The following is a 25,167-nucleotide window of genomic DNA, read 5'->3' as shown; positions in this document are numbered from 1 at the left end:
CTTGGTATACCTATAAGGTCACCAGTTGAACAACCAACCACATTACGGCTTTCGCCATGGTCGGTTGGCAGGCGATCTTCTGGTATACCCAATACATAGATGGGTGGCTATAGAAAGCAAGGGGGAAGGCCTGGCAGTTAGCCTGGATATAGCGGAAGCCTTTGATCGTGTATGGCAAAAGGCGCTTGTCTCAAAACTTCCAACGTTTTGGCTTCCCGAGAGCTTTGCAAGTGGACTTCCACCTTCCTCACTGGGCGCAGCATACAGGTCGTTGTCCACGGTTATTACTCGTACCCGAAGCCCGTGAACGCTGGAGTGCCCCAAGGCTGTTTGCTATCTCCCACGCTGTTATCAATGATATGTTGGACACCTCCAACATACATTGCTATGCAGGCGACAGCGCTGGTGATGCGGTCGACACAGGCCAGGTCTCTCTCGGGAAATTGTTGACCAGTGCCGGGAGAAACTTGTGTCTTCTATCGAGTCCTTTCTTGAGAAGATCGCGGAAAATCCTTGTCCAATTTAACCCCCAGAAGACGCAAAATGCGCGTTTACGGCTAAAAAAACCCATTTGTCGTATCACCGCACTTTGACAACACTTCCCTTAAAGCTTTGTTTGGTATCGAAATACTGGGGCTTCAAATCTCGAGCGATTGCCATTTCCGTGGCCATCTGGAGGGCAAAGCCAAATTGGCTTCGAAGAAGCTGGACGTCATTAATAGAGCACGGCAATACTTCAAGCCGGCCCACATTCTAGTGCTGATGCACCCCAGTATCAGGTAGATCCATTTGACCGCGGGCAACGCAGAGCAGCTCGAATTCTCAGGGACCCGGTGCTCTGTGAACGGCTGGATCACTTCGCGTTGCGTATAGACGTCGCTTTATTGTGTGCCTTCTACCTCATTTATCACGGAGAGCTGTTTAACCTTATTCTTGCCGCCGAATTCCACGTTCGCACGACACGCCACAAGTCAGGATATCATCCTCACCATCTGGTTGTGTGGTGTACCTCCACAATGCGGTTTTCAAGGAGCTTTCTTCCACGTACTACAAAGCTGTGGAATGAGCTTCCTTGTGCGGCGTTTTCGGAACGATACGACATGGACACATACCTTCAAAAAAAGCGCGTACCCTTCCTTAAAGGCCGGCAACGCTCCTGTGATTCCTCAGGTGTTGCAAGAGAATGTGGGCGGCGGTGATCACTTTACATCAGGTGACCCGTACGCTCGTTTGTCCTCCTATTCCATAAAAAAGACCTCCAATGTATATCAAAATGAATCATGAGGAATACACAAAGGGGAATGTAGCTGTCCCCTACTTCCGTGGGAAACGCTTATCATACCTACCTACTTTTACTGATATGAGATCAGACAGATTATCAAATTCATTCGTTTGCGTATACAAAAATGCCCCTTAGCCCCCCATTTGACATAGCAATACTACTTAGGTACTAAAGGTACTCCCCAAATCAAATTTAATTGAATTTCATCTAATTTTCTTTGTAATATATTTATATTTTTTAATACCTATGTAAAATTTTAATGGAATGAAATCATTGAGGTTAAAGACAATAAAGCCAACTATGATGGTTAATATGAGTTCATATATATATATTTCACCATTTTGTTATGTTTTATCTTTTTATTAACATAATATTATGGTTGTGTGTATGCAATTTCAACTTATCCTTAAATTTTAGTATTTTCTTTGGAACTGTTCTAAACGTGGAAACTTCTGATTGGCCTTTAAAATTAAGTTAAGTAATATTTGTTAGCTGCAAGTTTGCCCAAAATTGTAAAAATAAAGATCACAGCAAATCACAAGCGTCAATGACCTAATTCGTTAACTACATTCTTAATTAAAACTATTACGTGTGCAGTTGAGTAGAATAGAGAAAGAAATACAATTTATGTGTATGTGTGAGCAAGATAAAAGATAATGTAAGTGATAGGGACAGATAGTAGAAGGTCAACTTATTTATTTCTCCAAAAACGCTTACAAATCAAATACAATTTATTTACTTATGCACTAAACAATCAATCAATCAAATTCTTAATTTGCGTATAATAATGGTATACAAATAAAATTTGAAAACAAAATTTTATGAACGATGCGGGATTCAAACCCACGGACGTTCCGTGCGAGTAGTCTTCCAACTGAGCTAACCGTTCGAGTGACGTATCATCATAAAATCTTGAATGCTTTGTTCAACTGTCAGGTTGTAACTTCATCTACGGGATCTACTTTACAGTTGATAACCTGCTCAACCCCAATATTTGCATACTAGTAAATTGACTTGTGATGTTGCTCTTGTTAATCTAAACAATTCGATATGTTTTTTAAGTGATAACCCTCACTTCTAGGATTAATACACCAATAAAATTGGGTGGGTTCGAGCCCCGCATCGATCATAATTTTTTTTTTTTAATTTTATTTGTGTATTTATCCTAGAAGTGAGGGTTATCGCTTTAAAAACATAACATATTGTTTAAACATGGTTACGATGGTACAAACTTACAGTTTCATGTTTCACCAGGTTTAACAAGGCTTGCAAATTAATTAAATACAGTAAATGTTATTAGTAATTAAACACATAACATAATTAGATGCTTAAATATGTCTGCATGGCAGTAGCAATATATATAAATTAACATAATATTAAAAAAAATACAGAATCGCATAATAATAACTGACTAACATAATAATACAATAATTAATAAATATTTTTTATTTAATTAATTAACTAAGCATTTAACAAATATAATAAAATAGTTTAAATTTACATAAATTATAGGAAGGCACAACATTACTATACTATATACTAGTGATATTTTTAAATCTTAAATCTTCATTTTTTGTAGAAAAAGAGATACCAATGTTTTGAAGATTTTCTCTGTTTAGTAGAATACGCTTATTGGAAAGTTCTAGACAATTCTATGAGTATTCCGTGATTAATTTGATAGAGATAATAACTAATGACGAATAAATAAGTTATTCACTCGAATATTCGTGTCGAGCCAAGCTGTATCAGTACTCTTAACGCGTGATATACACGTGATATAAAATAGAACAAATGTGATTAGAAGGAAATGGTATGAAGACCGATTATTGGCCTCATCTGGAAGCTAGGTACTTGGAGCTCTAATCAAATCAAATCAAAATCACTTTATTCATGTAGGTCACGGTAATGACAATTATGAATGTCAAAAAAATATTTTTCTTCTTCAATCTACCGCTACCTCGTTAAGGGTTGAGCTAACGAGAAGTAGTAGCAAGAAACTCTTTGCCACTCTTTTATAATATCATGATTTACATTTTCTTCGATTTACAAATCATTTCATTTACAATATAATATGTAAAGTGATGCAACAAACATACTCAAACGTCAAATGGTCAATGCCTTCATCAATCAGCAGAACGGCAAAGTCAAAGTCTAACTTTATTCAATTAGGCTTAAACTAAGCGCCTTTGAATCGTCACTTTTACAGTGAAATATGTTTCCTTGAAATTACTGAATCTACCATATGTTCGGAAAAAGTAGAGCTCATAAGAAGAAAACATAAGAAACTCAACGGCCACTCTTTTCAATCAAATAGAGTATTTTGCAATGGCTGTAATATACATAACAAATTAATTTAAAATGTGCTGGTGGTTACTAGTTACAAGTGTGTCATATTAATTATTATTTTATACCCGTATCTCGCATGTCTCCTGCCCGTGTATGTATATGCATGCCTGGAACCTCCGATATGCCAACACGACCCGCGCACGCGCAGAAGCTACCTGCTGAGCTGATTTGGTGCCAAACCCGGCGCCGGCCACTTGAGACGCTATTATATCCACTCATGTTTACAATAGTCGAGGTATCATGTGGCTTTTGTTACGGTTTGCTAGATAAACAAGCTTGTTTATTGTAAACTAAAAAACGTGATTTATGATAGATTCGTGCTGTGATAATACCGCAAATATTGCAATTGAATTCTTTGTATTATTTAATAATTACAGTGGACACGTTAATGATCTTATGATTTCTTCAAAAAAGTATTTCTTGTTTCTAAAAAAAATTCACAAAATAATGTTCCCGTTGTATGTATGCTAACCTAAAATGGCCGCCGCCAGCTAAGGCCAAATAATCACTAACACATTTTGTCTTGAAAAGCGTTCCGTTTTGTTTTATGGTTTTATGACTTAGAACCAAGTGCAATTAATAAGACAAAAAAATCTCTCTAGTGTTTTTGACTAGGGATACGTAGATATTGGCAGATTTTGACCAGTGGGAGGCTCCTTTGCGCAGGATGCCGGCTAGATTATGGGTACCAAAACGGCGCCTATTTCTGCCGTGAAGCAGAATTGTGTAAACATTATTATGTTTCGATCTGAAGAGCGCCGTAGCTAGTGAAATTGCTGGGTAAATGAGACTTAACATCTCATGTTTCAAGGTGACGAGCGCAATTGTAGTGCCGATCAGAGATTTTGGGTTTTTCAAGGATCCTGAGCAGCACTGCATTGTAATGGGCAGGGTGTATTTATTACCATCATCTGAACGTCCTGCTCGTCTCGTCCCGTATTTTCTTAAATAAATAAAAAAGTTTTTTAACGGCTGTGTTGCTGTGTCCAAGGGGGACCATAGAAACCCTTGCCGTGTAGGCTTGTCCACAAACCAATTTGTTCAAAATAGCCATAGTTGGCACGTTCTAGTTCACAAACCTCATTTTCAATCTAAATCTATCAGATATGTTTGAACCTGAATATCTTTTAATCTCGACCATCTAGAAACCCAAACTCAACTATTTTAAGCTTTTCATCTAGACTTTTCTATGACTAGCCTAGACTATTGTGGTTGCTGAGGAATTATATTTCCATCTTTGTACTTAGATAATATATACGTCTAGATAGAGTCTCTTGCTTTAGACAACCGACAAAAACAGGCCAGGAATATATGTTTTGTGTGCGTGATAAGCTACGTCTTACACTCGCGATTTGTATGACACTTTGTATTAGTGTGCGTGAATTGCTCAAAATAGAACCTCTATTTTTTAAATTCTATTTTTTTTTCGATGCTTTCACAGCTGTTTTCTATCTAGACATATAAATAATCTAAGATTTAAATATTTACAGATTATTTTCTCTTTTATATTATAAGCAGTGGAAACTGAATAGGCTCTAATACTACTTTGGGACAGTCTAGCTCTACTTGTGAACCTAATTTTATTCATAAGTCGTAGATTAATAGTTTTTTTTTAATGATAATAAGGGACGAGATAAGCAGGACGTTCAGCTGATGTTATACATACGCCCTAATCATTACAATGCAGTGCCACTCGCGATTTGTATGACACTTTGTGTTAGTGTGTGTGAATTGCTCTAAATACAGGTTGGCTCTAAACATAATTTTTAATCGTTTTCACAGCTGTCATAGTCTATCTAGACGTATAAATAATCTAAGGCACTGTATATACTTTATTTATTTTCTAGATGATGAATATGAAGACTTCAACCACTTTCTATGGATTCATTTGAAAAATCTCTCTCTAGACATTGGGGTCATATATAAACAACCTTCCTCAAATGTGAAAATGTTTTTGGAGACCTAAATCTAAATCTACTCCGTAAAGAAAACTCCATCAAAGAATATAAGATAGTACAAAAGGAAAATGGTATATAGATTTAATATTATTTATTTAGAGAAAACCGCCCTGTATCATTATTCTCCGTTTTATCTTAAGAACTTCGTATTTATAGACGTCATAAATAAGATGTAGGCTACATAAGTAAAGAAATATACATATTAATATATTGTACATTGTCTCTTAATTAAGATGTTGACAAAAGATAATAATAATTTACGACATATAAATATGGAAGCAATGAACTTTGATAAAAACGTCTTTTCTATCATTAAATAATTATGACAGACATATTTTATTGTTAAACACTAAAAGCCACTGCTTTAAAAGGCATAAAAGGCATTTATTTTCTCAAAATTGATTCATTTAGAATTCTTTTTGATGTCATTTCTAATAACCGCTTCGGAAACAAATGGCGCTCTGAGAGAGAAGCAGCGACGCGAGAAACTCTCCCAGCATTCTTTTTTTGCGCTCTTTTCAATAAAATTATACAATATTGTACAGTCATTTCTATCGCTATAAAATAATCACAATCTAGTCCCAGGCTGTCCGATCATTTAGATATTCAGCAGTGGAGTAATAGGATTTACGACAGAGCCATTTTTTTATAAAACATTTAAATTTATTTATAGATAATGGCTGAACAGTGGCTGGGACTTTATTATAATTAAAGCTATTATGTATCTTATGAAGCCTACTAGAATTAGTTACAAGCAATCCCTTATTTCTAGTGTTATAACTTTAGAGAGTTATGTAGGATCAAAATAAATTAAAACTGCATGGAGATAGTTCAAACATCTGGTAATTTATAATATCAGTTAAAGTTATCAGTTATTTGAGGCGCGGAGAATGTTCAAAATACTATCTTCGCGCCTCAATAAGGCTACTGGAAACCCAAGCGCTCGCGCTGGCAGCTATCTCGGTCAACGGATCATCCTAGCTATCCAACGCGGAAATGCTGCCAGTATTTTAGGTACGCTTCCACCTAATGATAGTTTTAATTTTATGTAGTCATAGTATTGCAAATATAGTTATAAGATTTGTTTTGTTTGAATAAATTAATAGATCAATATCAGTTAAAAATACACAAAATCGTCGTCAAAAGCAATTTACGTTTTATTAATTATATTAATCAATTGAGTAATACGTATATTACGTCAGTTGGTGCTGGGGCTGCTTCGAATGCCGTTAATGTTATATTTTCTTGGGACCTAATAGTGAACAAAGGCCACTGACCTCTACTATATACCACTAGACTGGCGGCTGTCAAAGTGCTTTCGTGCCTGTTGGATATTCGTCATTTTGGCGCTGTTGGTCATGTAGCGAGAGTCTGCGGTAATAAAACTAGTGATGACCTGCCTCAGCAAACATCGATACATGTTGGGAAACTAATTACAAAAAAAAATGTGTACTTTATTACGTTGATTCTTGTAGTATAAATAACACGGAAAACTATAGCTATTTGTATTATACGTCAAAATTAGTTCTCTGGACGCTCGCGAGTGGCACTTCAAAAAGGCACAAAAAATTTGCTGTCAAACATATGGCCTATCCAGTAGTATTTATACAGGTCAGTGACAAAGGCAGATTCACTTAGTACAATAAATACAAAAAACATAACAATCAGAGGTGGCCTCACAAACTAACGACCAGTAAAATTGTCAAAATATAATTGCCTTACAATATCACTAGAGTGTACCCGTAACATTAGAATGTCACTAAAATCAGGCCGTTTAATAAGAAATGAAGTCAATTGACAATTTACCTTTTAATAATAATATCACTAGTGAAATTGTAATATCACGGCTTTGACAATATATCTACGATATAATATAAAGTAATTTTTTAAAATAAAATTTTATTTAGAGATTTAGTCGCACTTATGAAATAACAAAAAAGTTATAAATAAAACCACAATATCTAGTTAGCCCCTAAACAATTTCTTATTTTTAAAGAGATATCTCTCACTCCTGGGATTAATTAATTTAATTTGTAACCAAAATTTATGAACCCGCGACCTTTCGGATTCCGTCATGTAATGAACTTAGTCTAGTTAGACTCTCAAACTCTATTTGTTGTCAACAGGCCTCCAGACGAAGACACCGCATCACATGAAAGTGACTGCGGCGAGGAAGAAGAAGATGCAGAGACTGTACATCTAAAGCCAAGACGGCCATTTTGGGCTAATAAAATGCAATTTGTTCTAGCTTGCGTAGGCTATTCAGTCGGCCTTGGCAATGTGTGGCGATTTCCGTATTTGTGTTATAAAAGCGGCGGAGGTAAATATAATAATTATTAATTAGTTTACTTTACTTACTCTAGGATAATAAGCATCAATATATAATAAACTCTATCTGTAGTATCCTTCGTCGAAATAGAATACTCTTATGAGAAGACAAACAGCTGATAAAAGAAATTTTGTCCAACTTACTTAAATCTATAATTGCGGGTCCTCAAATGAAAATTGCTTCTTCTATATATTCTTTATAACATAGGTCGTAAAGAATCATTAAGAGAAAAATTTAAAGAAAAAAACATTTTGACTATTGCTTCTCAATACATTTTTGATAATGTTCTGTATGTTCATAAGCACATTGAGGAATTTTCTAGAAACTGCGACATTCATAATGTTAACACGAGGAACAAACATAAACTCGTTATGCCTACTACTCGGTTGGGTCGAGTTAGTAAGTCTTTTGTTGGGCGATGTATATGCTTCTATAATATGATCCCAGAAAATGTACAAAACAAATTAAATTTCGTAATTTAAAAGAATTGTTAAAAAACGTTTGTGTGGGAAAGGTTATCATAGCATAAACGATTTTCTTAATGACACCACGGACTGGGAATAAAGCGAACACCCTCAGGCTCTTTAATTATAAATGTTTATTGTACGATATCACATTTTAATCCATATTTTATATAAAAAAAAAACCCGCTGAGTTTCTTGCGCCCATTCTCAGGTGTGAGGCAGTCTCTTTTGAATGGCAGTGATTTCAAATCCTATTTTGAATAAAAATATTTGAATTTGAATATAGGATTTTAGTATGGGGGGTAGAGGCAAGGAGAATCATCTGTGTGTATGAAAAAGTGTCCGTCAAAAAGCGTAAAATTAGGGTGACGCTAATGTAGCGTCAGGGTAGAGCTTTAAAAGAAGCGCCAAATATAAAATCACTCTAGGTGCACGTTTCCCTATAACAATTCTCTAAATTAAATATAATTACTACATTATTTTTTAACGCAAGAAGTTGAAATTTTCAATAAGTAACTGCTTTACGGCCGTTCCCAATATTCAGTCTATCTCTTACTTGAGATAAAAATCTTAACTATCGTTGACTTTTCTGTCCCAATAAACTTATCGACGGTAACTCACCTTATCCGTACACGCTGTCTGTCAATGGGACGACGTATAGCTTACCAGCGATAGAAGTTTGTATGGAAATTGCAATTCACGCGTCCCAATATAAGGCGATAAGAATGACTTATCGGGTGTATTGGGACAGCTTCAGATTATTGACAGCTAATTACTGACATTGGGAACGGCCATTAGTCTAATAATTAATTAATATTTTTAACTCCGCATACTATAATTCGTTTACAATTGCCACATTTATACTTCATACAATACCCTGCGCCAGTGTGGAAGCTTTTTGAACTGTTATTTACAGCTTGACACTTTTTCAACATTTCTCCCATATGAGATGAATCTCGTTACCTCTACCCTCCATAGATTTTATATAATCACTCTACATCATCCAACAAAACGAAAATACACAGGCACAGTTTTTTTTATTCAAAAGCATTTTAAGCATTTCGAATGCCTGTCAGATTTTTTTCGATTTTCGATTGGGTGGTAGTTTTTGATGTTCCATAAATATTAATTCGATTTTGAATAAAAATATTTACTACTTAATTATAGGTATCAATATATATTTATATTTACAAAATATCACGACACGAGCGTTCACCTAAGTGATACGCCCTGTCCACTATAGAGCAGAGTCTGAACAGAACTAAAAATTCTTGATAAAAAAGATAAGATGTTAAATCTCGAACCCACGCCACTCGGGTGTATCCCATCGCTCTACAAACAACGCCAACTGTCTGCGTACTGCATGATCCATAAATCTTTTATGTCTCGTTCAACTCTCAGGTTGTGATTCCAACCATCTACAAGGATCTACTTTACAGTTAATAACCGGCTCAACCCCATTAAGTGGATATTATTCCTAATCCACCGCTGTATCAGCTCGAACCATTTGACCGCGTGCAACACAGAGCAGCTTAAATTATCGGGGACCCAGTGCTCTGTGAACGGCTGGATCACTTGGCATTGCGTAGAGACGTCGCTTCATTGTGTGTCTTCTACCGCATTTATCGCGGGAAGTGTTCCAAAGAGCTGTTTCACCTGATTCCTGTCGCCTAATTCCCCCTTCGCACGACACGCCACAACTTAGGATATCATCGCCATCATCTGGATGTGTGGTTTTCCTCCATAGTGCGTTTTTCAAGGAGCTTTCTTCCACGTACTACAAAGATTCGAAATGAGCTTCCTTGTGCGGTGTTTCCGGGACGATACGACATGGGTACCTTCAAAAAGGGCGCGTACACCTTCCTGAAAGGCCAGCAACGCTCCTGTGATTCCTCTGGTGTTGCAAGACAAATGGGCGGCGGTGATCACTTAACAAAGGAAAATTAGCTTATAAGGTGCTGCATCCAATATGAATCGTGTTCAAATAAAGAAGCGTTTTAAATATCTAATATTTCATAAAATATAAATTAACGTTCATTGTTTGTGTAAGCATGCTTCGTGAACATGACGGTCGTGATTACTGTCACAATAATTAGCAATCGCGTCCAACAAATACAATGGCTTATAAACTATAACGACCTGGCACCACATAACCACCACATGACGTATACTAAATTTTTCAATGCAGCAAGGAACGTTAAGCGCTTTACAATTTGATTACAGACAGTTAGAAACTCTGCCACAGATCGCACCCTTACTGTAAGTCGTTAAGGTGTCCCACTGATCATCATATTTGACTACGACAATTACTTGACTATGTTATGGTAGATGACTTAAATATCCTAATAGCATAAAAAGATTTGGCCGAGTATCGTTAATTTGCTCATAAGAATTTAAGAGTTCCGTTACTTTGTCATTGATTCCATAATCAGAACCCAACCAAACTCTCACCAAACTAAATTTGAAGTATATCCTTTCAAATAAAAAAAGAATCATCGAAATCGGTTGGCGCGATATTGAGTTATTCTTAAATTTATCATCCACATACGTATAGCAAACTTAAGACTTTTATGGTTGTCAGAATACGACCAAATTACAACGGGAAGCATCAGCTTCAAAAAGAACATACCGACGAATTGAGAACCGCCTCCTTTTTTCAAGTCGGTTAAAATAATGCTCTCAAAGCAAGCCTACATAAAGATTCTGTATTATTATGGCTATGCAAAAATATTTAATCTCATACCATCGATAACATAGTTAGTGTTCGTGACAAGCTAATTGTTAACAACAAGTAATGCGGTGATATTGTTGATTTTGTATAGTATATAGGGAGCAACGTCACAAGTTTATATGTGTTTGTGTAGGTATATATTGTGATTCGTTTAGTATTTCTTTATGTACTAAGGGTATGTTCCGATATGCACTAGGACCACTGTACAGTGTGACGAGGGTTGCCAACTATAATGTTTTCAACAGTATTATACTGTTTTTCACTAAGTTATACTTTTTACTGTTGAACAAAAATAAAGTATACAAAATACTTACGCGGTCACTGCTGCACAGTGTGAGCGTAGCCACAAACAAATCACACCGAGTTTCTGAACGAATCTGTCAATGTCAAATATTTAAGACTGTCAGTGACAGACATGCGAGTGTACGCGTTCTCGTTCTCATTTTCAGGACATATAACCTTTTTTTACGTGGACCGTGAATTACCTCATTTATTTTAATTCTAGTTATAATTGTGGTGAGCCGTATGAAGTTTTTAAAAAAGATTAAATAAGTGAGTTGTGCGAGAAGTTCAAAAAAATATGTATTTAAAACAATAAATAAATAGAATACTGTTCATTTTTCTAAAATACTGTTTAATATTCTTCACAGACCTGAATATACTTTATTTCTTGTAAAAAAAAGTTGGGAATCCTAAGTGTGACGTCAATTTATTATACTTTGAACCCGTTCCTTTATAGCCAGTTATACTGGTTACTGTTTAAAACGGAACGCAATCCCGTATACTGTAGCCGCAATTTTTGACATAGCATTCAAATGAGTGTTTTAAAGTTTTCTAGTTTATTAAAAAAACTGTTGTTGGAGTACTGTCAAACTAAAAATATTAGGCATAAAAGTTAGGCACTCGAGTGGTTTTGACGTTTTCACGTGATCAAAGTACTCCGAGTATATTACCTCAAAACCGACAGTGCTCACAGTAGAATATGGCAGCGATTTATCACGTCATATATTTCCCTAGGGCGGGCCTACTGCGGCAGTATACTGGCAGTCCATAACGGAACGAATTTTTCTACAGTGATCGCACAGTGCATATCGGAACATACCCTTAAGTGACACCACAATAGAATCGTGTTCGTCGTGTCTTTGACATTTGATAGTTGTTGACAACGAATAATATAAACGACAACCCACTAATTAACGTCGCGGTAGCAAATATCAGTCAAAATATTGTTACAAAATTAATTCCACACACTGATATTTTAGTTGTCAGTCACGATTATTTACATCTGAACAAATGAGTAAGTAAGGTCTCTTATTTTTATCAAAGAGGATGTAATTATACTACGTAATAAGAGGCGGGATTGCCTGAGCAAAAATTTAAATTTAGATTAGTATTAACACGGTGCTGTGATTTGAAATAGTAGTCATTACAGTATGGCGATTGGCGACGAAGTATAATCCGGCTAAGTTTGAAAGCAACAGTTGTTTAATATAAATAGCTGTATGTTTCTTTATACAAATAAATAAATAAATCTACTGTACTCAATTTAAAAAAATCAACGGAGTGGATTTCGGCTATCTCCGTTTTTACAAGATTATAGCCGTCATCTGTCAATCTATCAATGACTGCACGTTTCATACAATCGAGTGAATCGCTTTTTTCTTAGAGAGTTTCGCTAGGCTGAATATATTCTCGTTATCGGTATTCCTTCTTAGATTTCAATGATATAACAGTGAAATGCCTGGATATAGCCTAGGTCAGGCTAGGGTTGTACCACAGATACAGCTAGGGTTGCCAACCGTACTCTAAAATAGAGTATTGAAATCTATATTATCATGTAGGCGTACTCTTTAATCTATAACACTAATAGAGTATGCTAAAAAAACTACGTTTAAAAAAACCTACTTCGAAACCTGAAAAGTATAAAATAACTAAAAAGAGATTTAATTTAATGCACCTCTTATGAAAATCTTATACCTTTAATATTAATAAAATACTATTATTTGTATGTGCTACCTAATGATAGGGTTTAAGTCGGTGCCTGCCCGCTTGGGTTGTTTGGTTCTAGACGAAGCTATCCCGCTCAAAGTCAAGCGTGGCGAGTGTAGGTACCTACTATTACATTTGGCTTGGCAACAGTGAGAGGCTCTATTGAAACTATGATCTATTGAGCTCTATGAGAAAATTTCCTTTTCTACCGTAAAATAGTAATGTGTATGCATTTGTGTTTGAAAGGCGCCGTAACTCGTGAAATAACTGGGTTAATGAGTTTAAGACTTGCGTCTCAAACTGACGAGAGCAATTGTGACGCACTCAGAATTTTAGGTTCAATCAAGAATCGTGAGCGGCACTGCTTTGTAATGTGCAGATTGTAATACTTAACATCGGGTTAAGAGAATTTAAAAATGCGAATTTAAAAAAAATATTATTCAGTCCGATAAAGGCCTCTAAAATATAATATAACTAGCTGACCCGACAGACGTTGTTTTGTACATGATAAATATAATACTGGTTTTTATGAATTTGTCAATAATATTTTATAACATCATGAATTATTTCGTAAAATATGCTCCCTGTTGTTATAATGAAATTGTTTCAGAGCAGATCTGTCAAACCAAGCGTCACTAAATCCTCTCATAGAAAATATGTTCATACAAAACAAATATTGAAAACAAAAATAATTATGGGTCCCAAATCGAAATAAAAACTATCCTATCTCTCAAGTTGGACCAAACTGCACTCCATGAAGTAATCCCCATTAAAATCCGTTCATTAGTTTAGGAGTCCATCGCGGACAAACAACGTGTCACGTAATTTATATATATTAAGATAGTAAGCACACTCAGATCAAGACAATCGGACTTTCTTAATGATACCACATATTAAAGGAATGGAGCGACTTAGTAAATAATAAGTTTTATTGCACTGTATTACATTGTAACCATATTTTTATGAAAAATAAAAATAGTTTAAGAAAAAACACGCTTTGATAGAAACGATAATGGTTGAAATTTGAAAATCAACATCAATTCCTACCTTAGCGACGATGGATGAAAGAATTATATTGACAAAAAAATTATTTTGCAAATTGAAAAAATGGAATAATTTTATCAAATCAATGTATTTTCATCGGTCCTCGATAAATCTACGAAATTTGAACGAAATGTGACCGTTAAAAAGTAGGTTAAAATCTATAATAGTTACAAACAAACATGCATTCATGTAAAGCTAATAAAAAGCGTGGAAAAGCCAAAGAAAAGCCCGCCGAGTTTCTTGCGCCTGTTCTTCTCAGTATGAGATTACTTTTTCAAATGGGTAGTAAGTAGTTTTTGACTTTCAATAACTGATATCATATCCTATTTTGAATTATATTAATATTTGATATTGAATAGTTTGACACAAGGATATATCGTAAACATGAAATCGATACTTATGTAATGCAGACATATTTAAACTCCCGCGTATATCAATTGGAATAAATAATTGAATGATCGTTATGTTTATACTAAAACGAAATTTATTTGACGACCCATATAGCCGAATGGTTAATACCCTGACTACTAAGCTAGAGGGACCTCTAGGTAGCTAGGGTTCGAATGCCGGTAGGTGCAATCATTTATATGATGAATATGGATGTTTGTTTCCGAGTCATGGATGTTTATATGTATTTATGTATGTTTAAGTAAGTATATTGTATTAAATATATCGTTGTCTTGTAGCCATAGTACAGGCTATGCCTAGTTTGGGGCAAGATAATTTGTGTAAAAGTGTGTCAATATTTTAAATTGAAACTTTCATTACATCGTCTCAAACTTTTTCGTCTGTGTGTTGCATGTCGTGTATAGACTATTACTCATTTGTCCCAGTGCTCCACGCCATTTTGTTTGTTTTAAATCCTTTTCAATCGATATTTTTAAGCAGGGCTAATACTACTTTTATTATTTGCCGTTATCATTCCAATTTTCCAAGTATAAAATTAAGATTTATAACGCGATTTTTTAACCTAAATTTTTAGTTAAATGTCTATAATGTGAAAATAAGTTTCACTTTTACCGTGGTTTCATAAAACCACACAATATTGTTATTGTTTGACAAGGCTTCCGTAACACAAACATAATTATTTGTATGTAAGTGCTGCATACCGCATAGTGTGAATAACTTTATATTTTGTAAGGTGATACGTCACGAGTCAGACGCACGTCCTCTCAAGATATCAGATGATATATTGCAGTGATTTATTTAAATGTCAGAATATATTGCAAGACAGATGTTTTCTTTATTCACATATCTTTATATATATATTTCTTGTGTGCGTGTGTATGTCACTGAACTCCTCCTAGACGGCTGGACCGATTTTGTTGAAATTTTCAAAGTCAAGCGTGGCGAGTGTAGGTACCTACTATTACATTTGGCTTGGCAACAGTGAGAGGCTCTATTGAAACTATGATCTATTGAGCTCTATGAGAAAATTTCCTTTTCTACCGTAAAATAGTAATGTGTATGCATTTGTGTTTGAAAGGCGCCGTAACTCGTGAAATAACTGGGTTAATGAGTTTAAGACTTGCGTCTCAAACTGACGAGAGCAATTGTGACGCACTCAGAATTTTAGGTTCAATCAAGAATCGTGAGCGGCACTGCTTTGTAATGTGCAGATTGTAATACTTAACATCGGGTTAAGAGAATTTAAAAATGCGAATTTAAAAAAAAATATTATTCAGTCCGATAAAGGCCTCTAAAATATAATATAACTAGCTGACCCGACAGACGTTGTTTTGTACGTGATAAATATAATACTGGTTTTTATGAATTTGTCAATAATATTTTATAACATCATGAATTATTTCGTAAAATATGCTCCCTGTTGTTATAATGAAATTGTTTCAGAGCAGATCTGTCAAACCAAGCGTCACTAAATCCTCTCATAGAAAATATGTTCATACAAAACAAATATTGAAAATAAAAATAATTATGGGTCCCAAATCGAAATAAAAACTATCCTATCTCTCAAGTTGGACCAAACTGCACTCCATGAAGTAATCCCCATTAAAATCCGTTCATTAGTTTAGGAGTCCATCGCGGACAAACAACGTGTCACGTAATTTATATATATTATAAGATAGTAAGCACACTCAGATTAAGACAATCGGACTTTCTTAATGATACCACATATTAAAGGAATGGAGCGACTTAGTAAATAATAAGTTTTATTGCACTGTATTACATTGTAACCATATTTTTATGAAAAATAAAAATAGTTTAAGAAAAAACACGCTTTGATAGAAACGATAATGGTTGAAATTTGAAAATCAACATCAATTCCTACCTTAGCGACGATGGATGAAAGAATTATATTGACAAAAAAATTATTTTGCAAATTGAAAAAATGGAATAATTTTATCAAATCAATGTATTTTCATCGGTCCTCGATAAATCTACGAAATTTGAACGAAATGTGACCGTTAAAAAGTAGGTTAAAATCTATAATAGTTACAAACAAACATGCATTCATGTAAAGCTAATAAAAAGCGTGGAAAAGCCAAAGAAAAGCCCGCCGAGTTTCTTGCGCCTGTTCTTCTCAGTAGGAGATTACTTTTTCAAATGGGTAGTAAGTAGTTTTTGACTTTCAATAACTGATATCATATCCTATTTTGAATTATATTAATATTTGATTTTGAATATGACACAAGGATATATCGTAAACATGAAATAGATACTTATGTAATGCAGACATATTTAAACTCCCACGTATATCAATTGCAATAAATAAATTAATGATCGTTATGTTTATACTAAAACGAAATTTATTTGACGACCCATTTAGCCGAATGGTTAATACCCTGACTACTAAGCTAGAGGGACCTCTAGGTAGCTAGGGTTCGAATCCCGGTAGGTGCAATCATTTACATGATGAATATGGATGTTTGTTTCCGAGTCATGGATGTTTATATGTATTTATGTATGTTTAAGTAAGTATATTGTATTAAATATATCGTTGTCTTGTAGCCATACGTACAGGCTATGCCTAGTTTGGGGCAAGATAATTTGTGTAAAAGTGTGTCAATATTTTAAATTGAAACTCTCATTACATCGTCTCAAACTTTTTCGTCTGTGTGTTGCATGTCGTGTATAGACTATTACTCATTTGTCCCAGTGCTCCACGCAATTTTGTTTGTTTTTAATCCTTTCCAATCAATATTTTTAAGCAGGGCTAAGACTACTTTTATTATTTGCCATTATCATTCCAATTTTCCAAGTATAAAATTAAGATTTATAACGCGATTTTTTAACCTAAATTTTTAGTTAAATGTCTATAATGTGGAAATAAGTTTCACTTTTACCGTGGTTTCATAAAACCACACAATATACTTATTGTGTGACAAGGCTTCCGTAACACAAACATAATTATTTGTATGTAAGTGCTGCATGCCGCATAGTGTGAATAACTTTATATTTTGTAAGGTGATACGTCACGAGTCAGACACACGTCCTTTCAAGATATCAGATGATATATTGCAGTGATTTATTTAAATGTCAGAATATATTGCAGGACAGATGTTTTCTTTATTCACATATAGCTATATATAACGTAAGCATCATATACAAATGATGCTAATGATGATGCAGCAAGATATTTTCAATAATAGCAACCAACGAACTAAAGTTAGATTGGTTAAAAAAATTAGACAATTAACCGACATAGATACGGCGCGACTAGTATACTTTAGTTATTTCCATAGTATTATGTCCTATGGTATATTGCTATGGGGCAACGCTGCCGATATTAATACAATATTTGTGCTGCAGAAGAGGGCTATTCGCGCTATTTATAACCTAGGTCCTAGACAATCATTGAGAGCAAAATTTAAAGAAATTAACATCTTGACTGTTGCTTCTCAATATATTCTTGATAATGTAATGTATATTCATAGGCACATAAGTGAATTTGCCAGAAATTGTCATAACCATAATGTGAACACCAGGAACAGACATAAACTGATGATGCCTACTACTCGGCTAAGTCGCATTAGTAAGTCTTTTGTGGGGCGATGTATATGCTTTTACAACAAGATCCCAGAAAATGTTCAAAACAAAGGTGTTACGTTATTCAAAAGAATTGTTAAAAAACGTTTATGTGGTAAAGGTTACTATAACATAAATGACTTTCTTAATGATACCACAGATTGGGAATGGAGCGACCGCCCTCAGGCTAATTAATAATAAGTTTAATTGTACAATGTTACTTTGTAAATGTTACTTTAATTGTAAAACATATTTTTGATGAAAAAAAAAAGCCCGCTGAGTTTGTTGCGCCCATTCTTCTCAGGCCTGAGGCATTCACTTTGGAATGGGTGGTACTTTTTTTGACTTTCAATAAGTGATTTCACATCCTATTTTGAATAAAAATATTTGAATTTGAATTGAATTAGGAACCATCTTAGTTACGCATGCGTGAGTTAGTCAATATATAATGAAAATGAATAGAACCTTTTTTAAACAATTTAGGAATGGCATCTGAATATACTGAATTTATAATTATAATACAACCTTAGATTAAGGATTGGTCTCCACTGCGCTCCGAATAGATACCGCAGGCGTAGTCGCAAAGTGTGGCGTAGTAAAAAGACTGCATGTTTCATATAATAAAGTGTATCGCTTCGAGTTTCGCTAGCCTCAAGCCAATGATAATGATAATATATTATTATATATTACCTACAAACTATACATAGGTATTTGCTACGATTAATCTTTAATAATTTAAAAGAAAAATGAGTTTATGTTATCGAGGGAATAACCTGCTTCGAATAAAATGTCTCGTAAAAATAGTTTTAATAATCACACTGTGATAGCGCGCACCTATTTCCCGTCTTTTGTGACTCAAATTTTATGAGCTAATAATTTCCTAGTAATTACTCTTTGGCAATTTGAATATTTAGGTATTTGTCGAAGATTAGATCTTATCTGTATTTGGTTTATTACCAATACATACGGTACAGGTATGGAGTATTATTAGATAAGAGTTACTATTTTGATTGTTGTTACGACAAAGAATATAACAGGACAAAATAGTTTTCGTTGATTTTATAAATTATTAGTTAGGTATTCATTATAAGATAATTGAGCAGAATTTAACTTTTATTCTGATAAAAAGTTATGTATGCAAGAGTTGCATGATAAAAGTTCGTATATAGGTAACATATAACATTACGTACAAACAATATATTAATGTACACTGGCCTTCAAAAGTAAGTATCACACATTTAAAATTGGGATAACGTTTTAAGTTCACAAGATATACTTTCGAAATAAACAGGACTCCAAAGAGAATTTAATTTTGTACATAAAAACTTTATAGTCGGTAAACTTCTTTTAAGAATTGGCTGAAAAAAAACTTCAAAAACAAAACCATTCCTTTTTCAAAGTGGACGTTTCCGAATTACAATTTTACCATTCACACTTTTCTTTCTGTTTTAAATTTTTTTCAAGATCGATGTTTTAAAAATTTATGCTAAAAAGCACATAACATTTTATTTATCATGCCTCTTTCAGTGAAAGAATGTGCTATGCTCATGGCTTTTCTGGATCTAGGCATCAGTATGCGTCGCACTGCAAGAATGGTGGGTGTGACGGTGCGAACGGTCCAGAAGGTAAAGCGAAGGTACGAAGAGACTGGACACCATCTGAGGAGACCTTGTAATGCCAGACCCAGGTGTACCAGTGCCCGAGAAGATCGTTATATTATTTCCACTGTGTTAAGAAATCGCCACCAAAATGCAGTTGAAGTCCAGCAACAGCTACTTCAGACCTGGAGGGACTACATTAGTGACAGTACAGTGAGAAGAAGACTTGCTGAAGCAAATTTGAAACCCCGAAGACCAGAGAGTGGCCCAAAACTCGAGAGAGAGCATCGAGTAGCGAGACTGCGATACGCCCGTGAACACATGCAGTGGGATGAAGAAGAATGGTCAAGAATTTTGTTTGGAGATGAGTCTCGATTCTCCCTTTACACTTCTGATGGAAGGCGAAGTATGAGTCCAATACGGTGGAGGCAGTGTACATGTATGGGCTGGCATATCTTCAGAAGGTCACACAGAGCTAGTAGCCATAGAAAATGGCACCCTCACTGGGCAAAGATATGCTCAAGAGATTCTCAATGAGTATGCAGTGCCGTATTTAGCAAATATGGGTGATGGATCGATGCTGATGCATGATAATGCCCGGCCACACACGGCTCATATCGTACAAGAGTATATTCAGGAGGTCGGTATCAGCGTGATGGCTTGGCCATCAAGAAGTCCTGATCTCAACCCAATTGAACACGCCTGGGATGAGCTTGGGAGGCTAGTCAGAAATCGCAGACCACCACTTACTACCCTCAGGGCACTAAAGCAGGCCCTGGTAGAAGAATGGGAGAATATTCCCGAACATCGGCTCCGAAACCTAGTCTTCATTATGCCAAACCGGCTTGAAGCTGTAACCAGAGCTCGAGGAGGCAATACCAGTTATTAAAAATTAAATAACCTGTAATACATTTTAGTTTAATTTTTTTACACTAAACTAAAAATGTCTATTTTCATTGTTTTATCTTTTTTAAGTTAAAAATGTTACTAAAGCCTATAAAATTTGCAACAAAACGTTTTTAATCTTAAATCTCTACCTTCTATAGTTAAGAAAAAAAAATAATTTGAAAAGTGTGATACTTACTTTTGCAGGCCAGTGTATTTATTTAACGATTCTTGAAAAATCCCAAAAATTCTGAGCGGCACTACAATTGCGCTCCTCACCTTGAGACGTAAGATGTTAAGTCTCATTTGCCCAGTTATTTCACTAGCTGCGGCGCCCTTCAGACCGAAACACAATAATGCTTACACATTACTGCTTCACGACAGAAATAGGCGCCGTTGTGGTACTTATAATCTAGCCGGCATCCTGTGCAAAGGAGCCTCCCACTGGTAGAAACCGCACTACCTAAGAACAATACTCTTTTTATTACCTACGGCAACAATTCGATGCTTGTGTGCGTGGTATCTTGACACTCAATTGCATCTTTCAAAAAATTGTAACATACGCTTCGTGTTATTTTGAAATTATTAAAATACAAAATACTGATAATATGTTATCCCAGCGTCTTTCTTATTTCTTGTAGTATTATTTTTACAAAGTTTTACTACGCAACCCGGCATTTTTGTTTTAATTATTAGCAAAGTTTAACAGAAGATGTGGCACGTCAACGTCACACATTGTTCACAAACTGTTACTAAGGCGGGAAAGAGGTGCGCGCTATCACGGTGTGATTATTGAAACTATTTTTACGAGACATTTCAAGAATTTCTCATCTTTATCATGTACAGTCACTTCCGCATTTAATGTTACAGCAGGTTATTCCCTCGATAACATAAACTCATGTTTCTTTTTAATTATTAAAGATTAATCGTAGCAAATACCTATGTATAGTTTGTAGGTAATAAATAATAATATATTATCATTATCATTGGCTTGAGGCTAGCGAAACTCGAAGCGATACACTTTATTATATGAAACGTGCAGTCATTGACAGATTGACAGATGACGGCTACTAATTCACTTAGATACTCTTGTAAAAAGAAAGGAGATAAATCCCAAAATCCACTACGTTTTAACCAACTGTTCGCTTTCAAACTTAGCCGGATTATATTTCGTCGTCAATCGCGATACAGTAATTACTACTATTTCAATCTTGTGTCAAACTACTGCACGTTGAATAATAAACTAAATTTCATTTTACTTAGGCAGTACCGCCTCTTATTACGTAGTATTTACATCCTCTTTGATATATTATACTTAAAAATCCCTTGAACATTGAGTACGTAACTTCGTTTATTGAATAGAGGCGGAAGGTGAATTAAACTCTCTTAGGGCGCTTTTTATATATAATATGAGATACCCAGCCTTTTTTAGAGTGGTGGGAGTCCACCAACCGTTTAAATTGAAAGCACCCTTAACGACTTCACAGATTATAAATTTTCTCTATTCAATACAAGTGCTGGCCCGGCAAACGTTTTTTTGCCATATAAAATAAGTATCCTCATTGTATGATTTTTTTATACGTAATGCAATGTCATTGTATGAATTACTTTCATTGCAAATATATAGGTATTTCTAAGTTAAAATTTAGTATTGGTTCCGGATAATTAATCACCAACATATCATATCCTTAAACCTTCTTCCAAACACGCTGCATCATATGGTACCTATGAGTTCTCGTAGTATGACCAAAGATTATCTAATTAAGTACAAGTATAATATGGTATAACTGAAGGAAAAAAAACGGCTACTCATTTATTGGTATATAGCAATGACGTTGTATATAGATTATAATATTTTATGACGGCTTTACAAAACGTCAGAACTTCCTTGTGCGGTGTTTCCGGGTCGATACGACATGGGTACCTTCAAAGAAAGTGCGTACACCTTCCTTCAAGGCCGGCTATGATTCCTCTGGTGTTGCAAGATAAAGTGGGCGACGGTGATCACTTCTCACCAGATGACCCGTACGCTCGTTTGTCCTCCTTTTCCATAAAAAAAAGTCGTTACTAGAGCAAAGTTTAGCTGTGTAAATAGTGCCTAAGCCATGTATAATGGAAATATATTTTCCTGCCAAACGACCTACATTTCTTCGGCATCTTTTTCGAATAATAGGCAATTTATTGAAGTAGGTGTTACTTTGCGGAAATCCATAATTATATAAATGATTTCAGTTTTCTTTAGTGTTAATTCCGCCAATATTTGTTAAAATCTGAGAATCAAGTCTCGTGCCAGATTTTGGCAAGACAACACGTCCTGAGGATGCCTCGTGTAGAGGCGAAACACGTGTCGAATTGTTTAAAGACAAATATCAGTGGAATTAACACTAAAGAAAACATTAATCATTTATAGAATAATAGGCAGTAAAACATGCTCGGCTCTACATTTCTTAGCATATTCTAGACTTATTCGACATTATTCTGCCAGAAAACAGTACAAAATAGTGTTACGAACGATGCCATAATGAATAATATTATGCTGTCTTCATACCTAGTCTATGTAAAACTACAACAACAGAATACGTTGAGTAGGTACTCATTGGGTTAATTGCGTTATTCCTGCGGGTCAATTATTTTATCAAGGTCACTACCATAGATAATAAAGAACTAGTTATTAGCCTTCATCATACAAATATCTGTTTCCGATCGCTCATATTGCTTAAACAAACGGCTATTGTATACGACTAAGAACTAGGCATTTGTATAGATTACTAGCTGACCAAGCAAAGGTTGTATTGCCATATAAAGTAATTTAAAAAAATCAATAATTAAAATTTTGGGGTATAAAAAATGGATGACGACCGATTCTCAGACCTACCAAATATATCTTACATAACATTTATCGTACTAAAATAATCATTATATTAGATTGCCATCTTGCAACTCTATTGCGTATCTGTGATAGGAATAGATGGAATAGAATAATATTTAAATCGCGATTCAAAAATAGGTGTTGATCGTAGACGGGCGAAAATTAGAAGTTGAATGTATTTTTTAATGCTGAATCATTACAAAATAAAAATATTTTATTTTTAAAAATAATAGAAATAAAGTATTTAGGGGTGGGTGACCCTTTAATACTTTTTAGCGGTAATTAAGGGATATGAAAATAGATGTTGGCCGATTCTCAGACCTACCCGATACACAAACAAATTTTCAAAGAAATTGGTTAAGCCGTTTTGGAGGAGTTTGGTAACAAACACCGGGAATTTTATATATATAATGTATATTGTAGGCAGGAGATCAACACAAAAACTAACCACATCTATTATCTAGACTCTAGAGGATTCTAACTAATCGGAAAAACCACAGAACTATTGTACAATCTTAAATTTTGACTATCCCTACACCATAGTATATTTCATTACGAGTGCGGATAGCCTGTACTTGCAAAGAGATCCGACAAATGTCTACCCGAGCCGAGGCGCAGCCGAAGGTGAGGGTTGACAGTCGGAACAAGTTGCAATGACGGTTCCGCACGTGTACTGAACAACTATTTTTAATACAGTTGCGAAAAAATGAAGCAATTTAATAGAATAATAAAAACACAATAAACTCAACTAACTAATCATTTATTTCTTATTAAAGTTATAATTCACATATACATTGAAATTGGTACAGTTTTTATACTAACTGGGGAAGTTAGGCAAAGGGAACTATGCCCATACAGCCAAGTCTTCAGTAGATTTTTTTTTATTGATATGAAATGAAATTTAATGAGATGAAATAAAATAAAACCTAACCTAACTCATTGAGTGAAATAATTAAATCTGATATTGAAGCAAATTAGTAGCTTATTTTTAGAAATATTTGCATGAATCATAAAAACTTCTATGAATTTCTATTAAAACTTCGTGTGTGGTTTTTTCTTTTTAATAGACATTATTTTGACAGTTGGGAAAGAGAACGCACGAGTTCGGAAAAGGTAAAGAAAATGCATGAGTATGTAATAGCCCACATCCCGAACGCTATGTGTCCCTGCAATACGCCACTTTTTGAGCAACTGTATTAAAAACAACTTTTCTAAAAAAAAATTGAAGTAGGCGTTACTTAGCGGAATAATTATACAAATGATTTGAGTTTTCTTCCTGTACATAGTCTCATGCCAGATTTTGGCGAGACAACACGTCCTGTAGAGGCGAAAAACGTGTCGAATTGTTTAAAGACAAATATTGGCGGAATTAACACTAAAGAAAACTCAAATCATTTGCATAACTTTTCTTAATACTTTCATATGATAACGATTTTATTAACATTTTCAGGTGCATTTCTTATTCCATACTTCATAATACTCCTCGTGTGCGGTGTGCCTATGCTGTTTATGGAACTTGCAATCGGGCAATACACGGCGCACGGCCCCATTGGAGCGCTCTCACAAATATGTCCATTGTTCAAAGGTAACGCTTGCAACACAACTATATATTTACAACTAAAACATTCAGTGAGCGAATCGAAAACCGGTTTTGTTATATTTCCTACACTAACAAGCGTGACATG

The 25,167-nt window shown here is 34.8% G+C and overlaps 1 protein-coding gene across 2 annotated transcripts in view; it reads left to right on the top strand.

Moving 5' to 3' along the window:
• The window catches only part of LOC126964990 (sodium- and chloride-dependent GABA transporter ine), a 56,502-nt gene that overhangs the window by 18,434 nt on the left and 12,901 nt on the right, over positions 1 to 25,167 (top strand). For both annotated transcript variants that reach the window (XM_050808376.1, XM_050808375.1), the window contains exons 2-3: positions 7,713 to 7,906; positions 24,933 to 25,067. In XM_050808376.1, the coding sequence (XP_050664333.1) occupies positions 7,713 to 7,906; positions 24,933 to 25,067 (329 nt within the window). The remainder of the gene's footprint in view (positions 1 to 7,712; positions 7,907 to 24,932; positions 25,068 to 25,167) is intronic.

The sequence above is a fragment of the Leptidea sinapis genome, chromosome 6, assembly GCF_905404315.1.
Source record: "Leptidea sinapis chromosome 6, ilLepSina1.1, whole genome shotgun sequence".
In the NCBI taxonomy this organism is placed as follows: domain Eukaryota; kingdom Metazoa; phylum Arthropoda; class Insecta; order Lepidoptera; family Pieridae; genus Leptidea; species Leptidea sinapis.
Note: the sequence above shows the minus strand (reverse complement) of the source record. Positions and strands in the feature narration are given on the sequence as shown.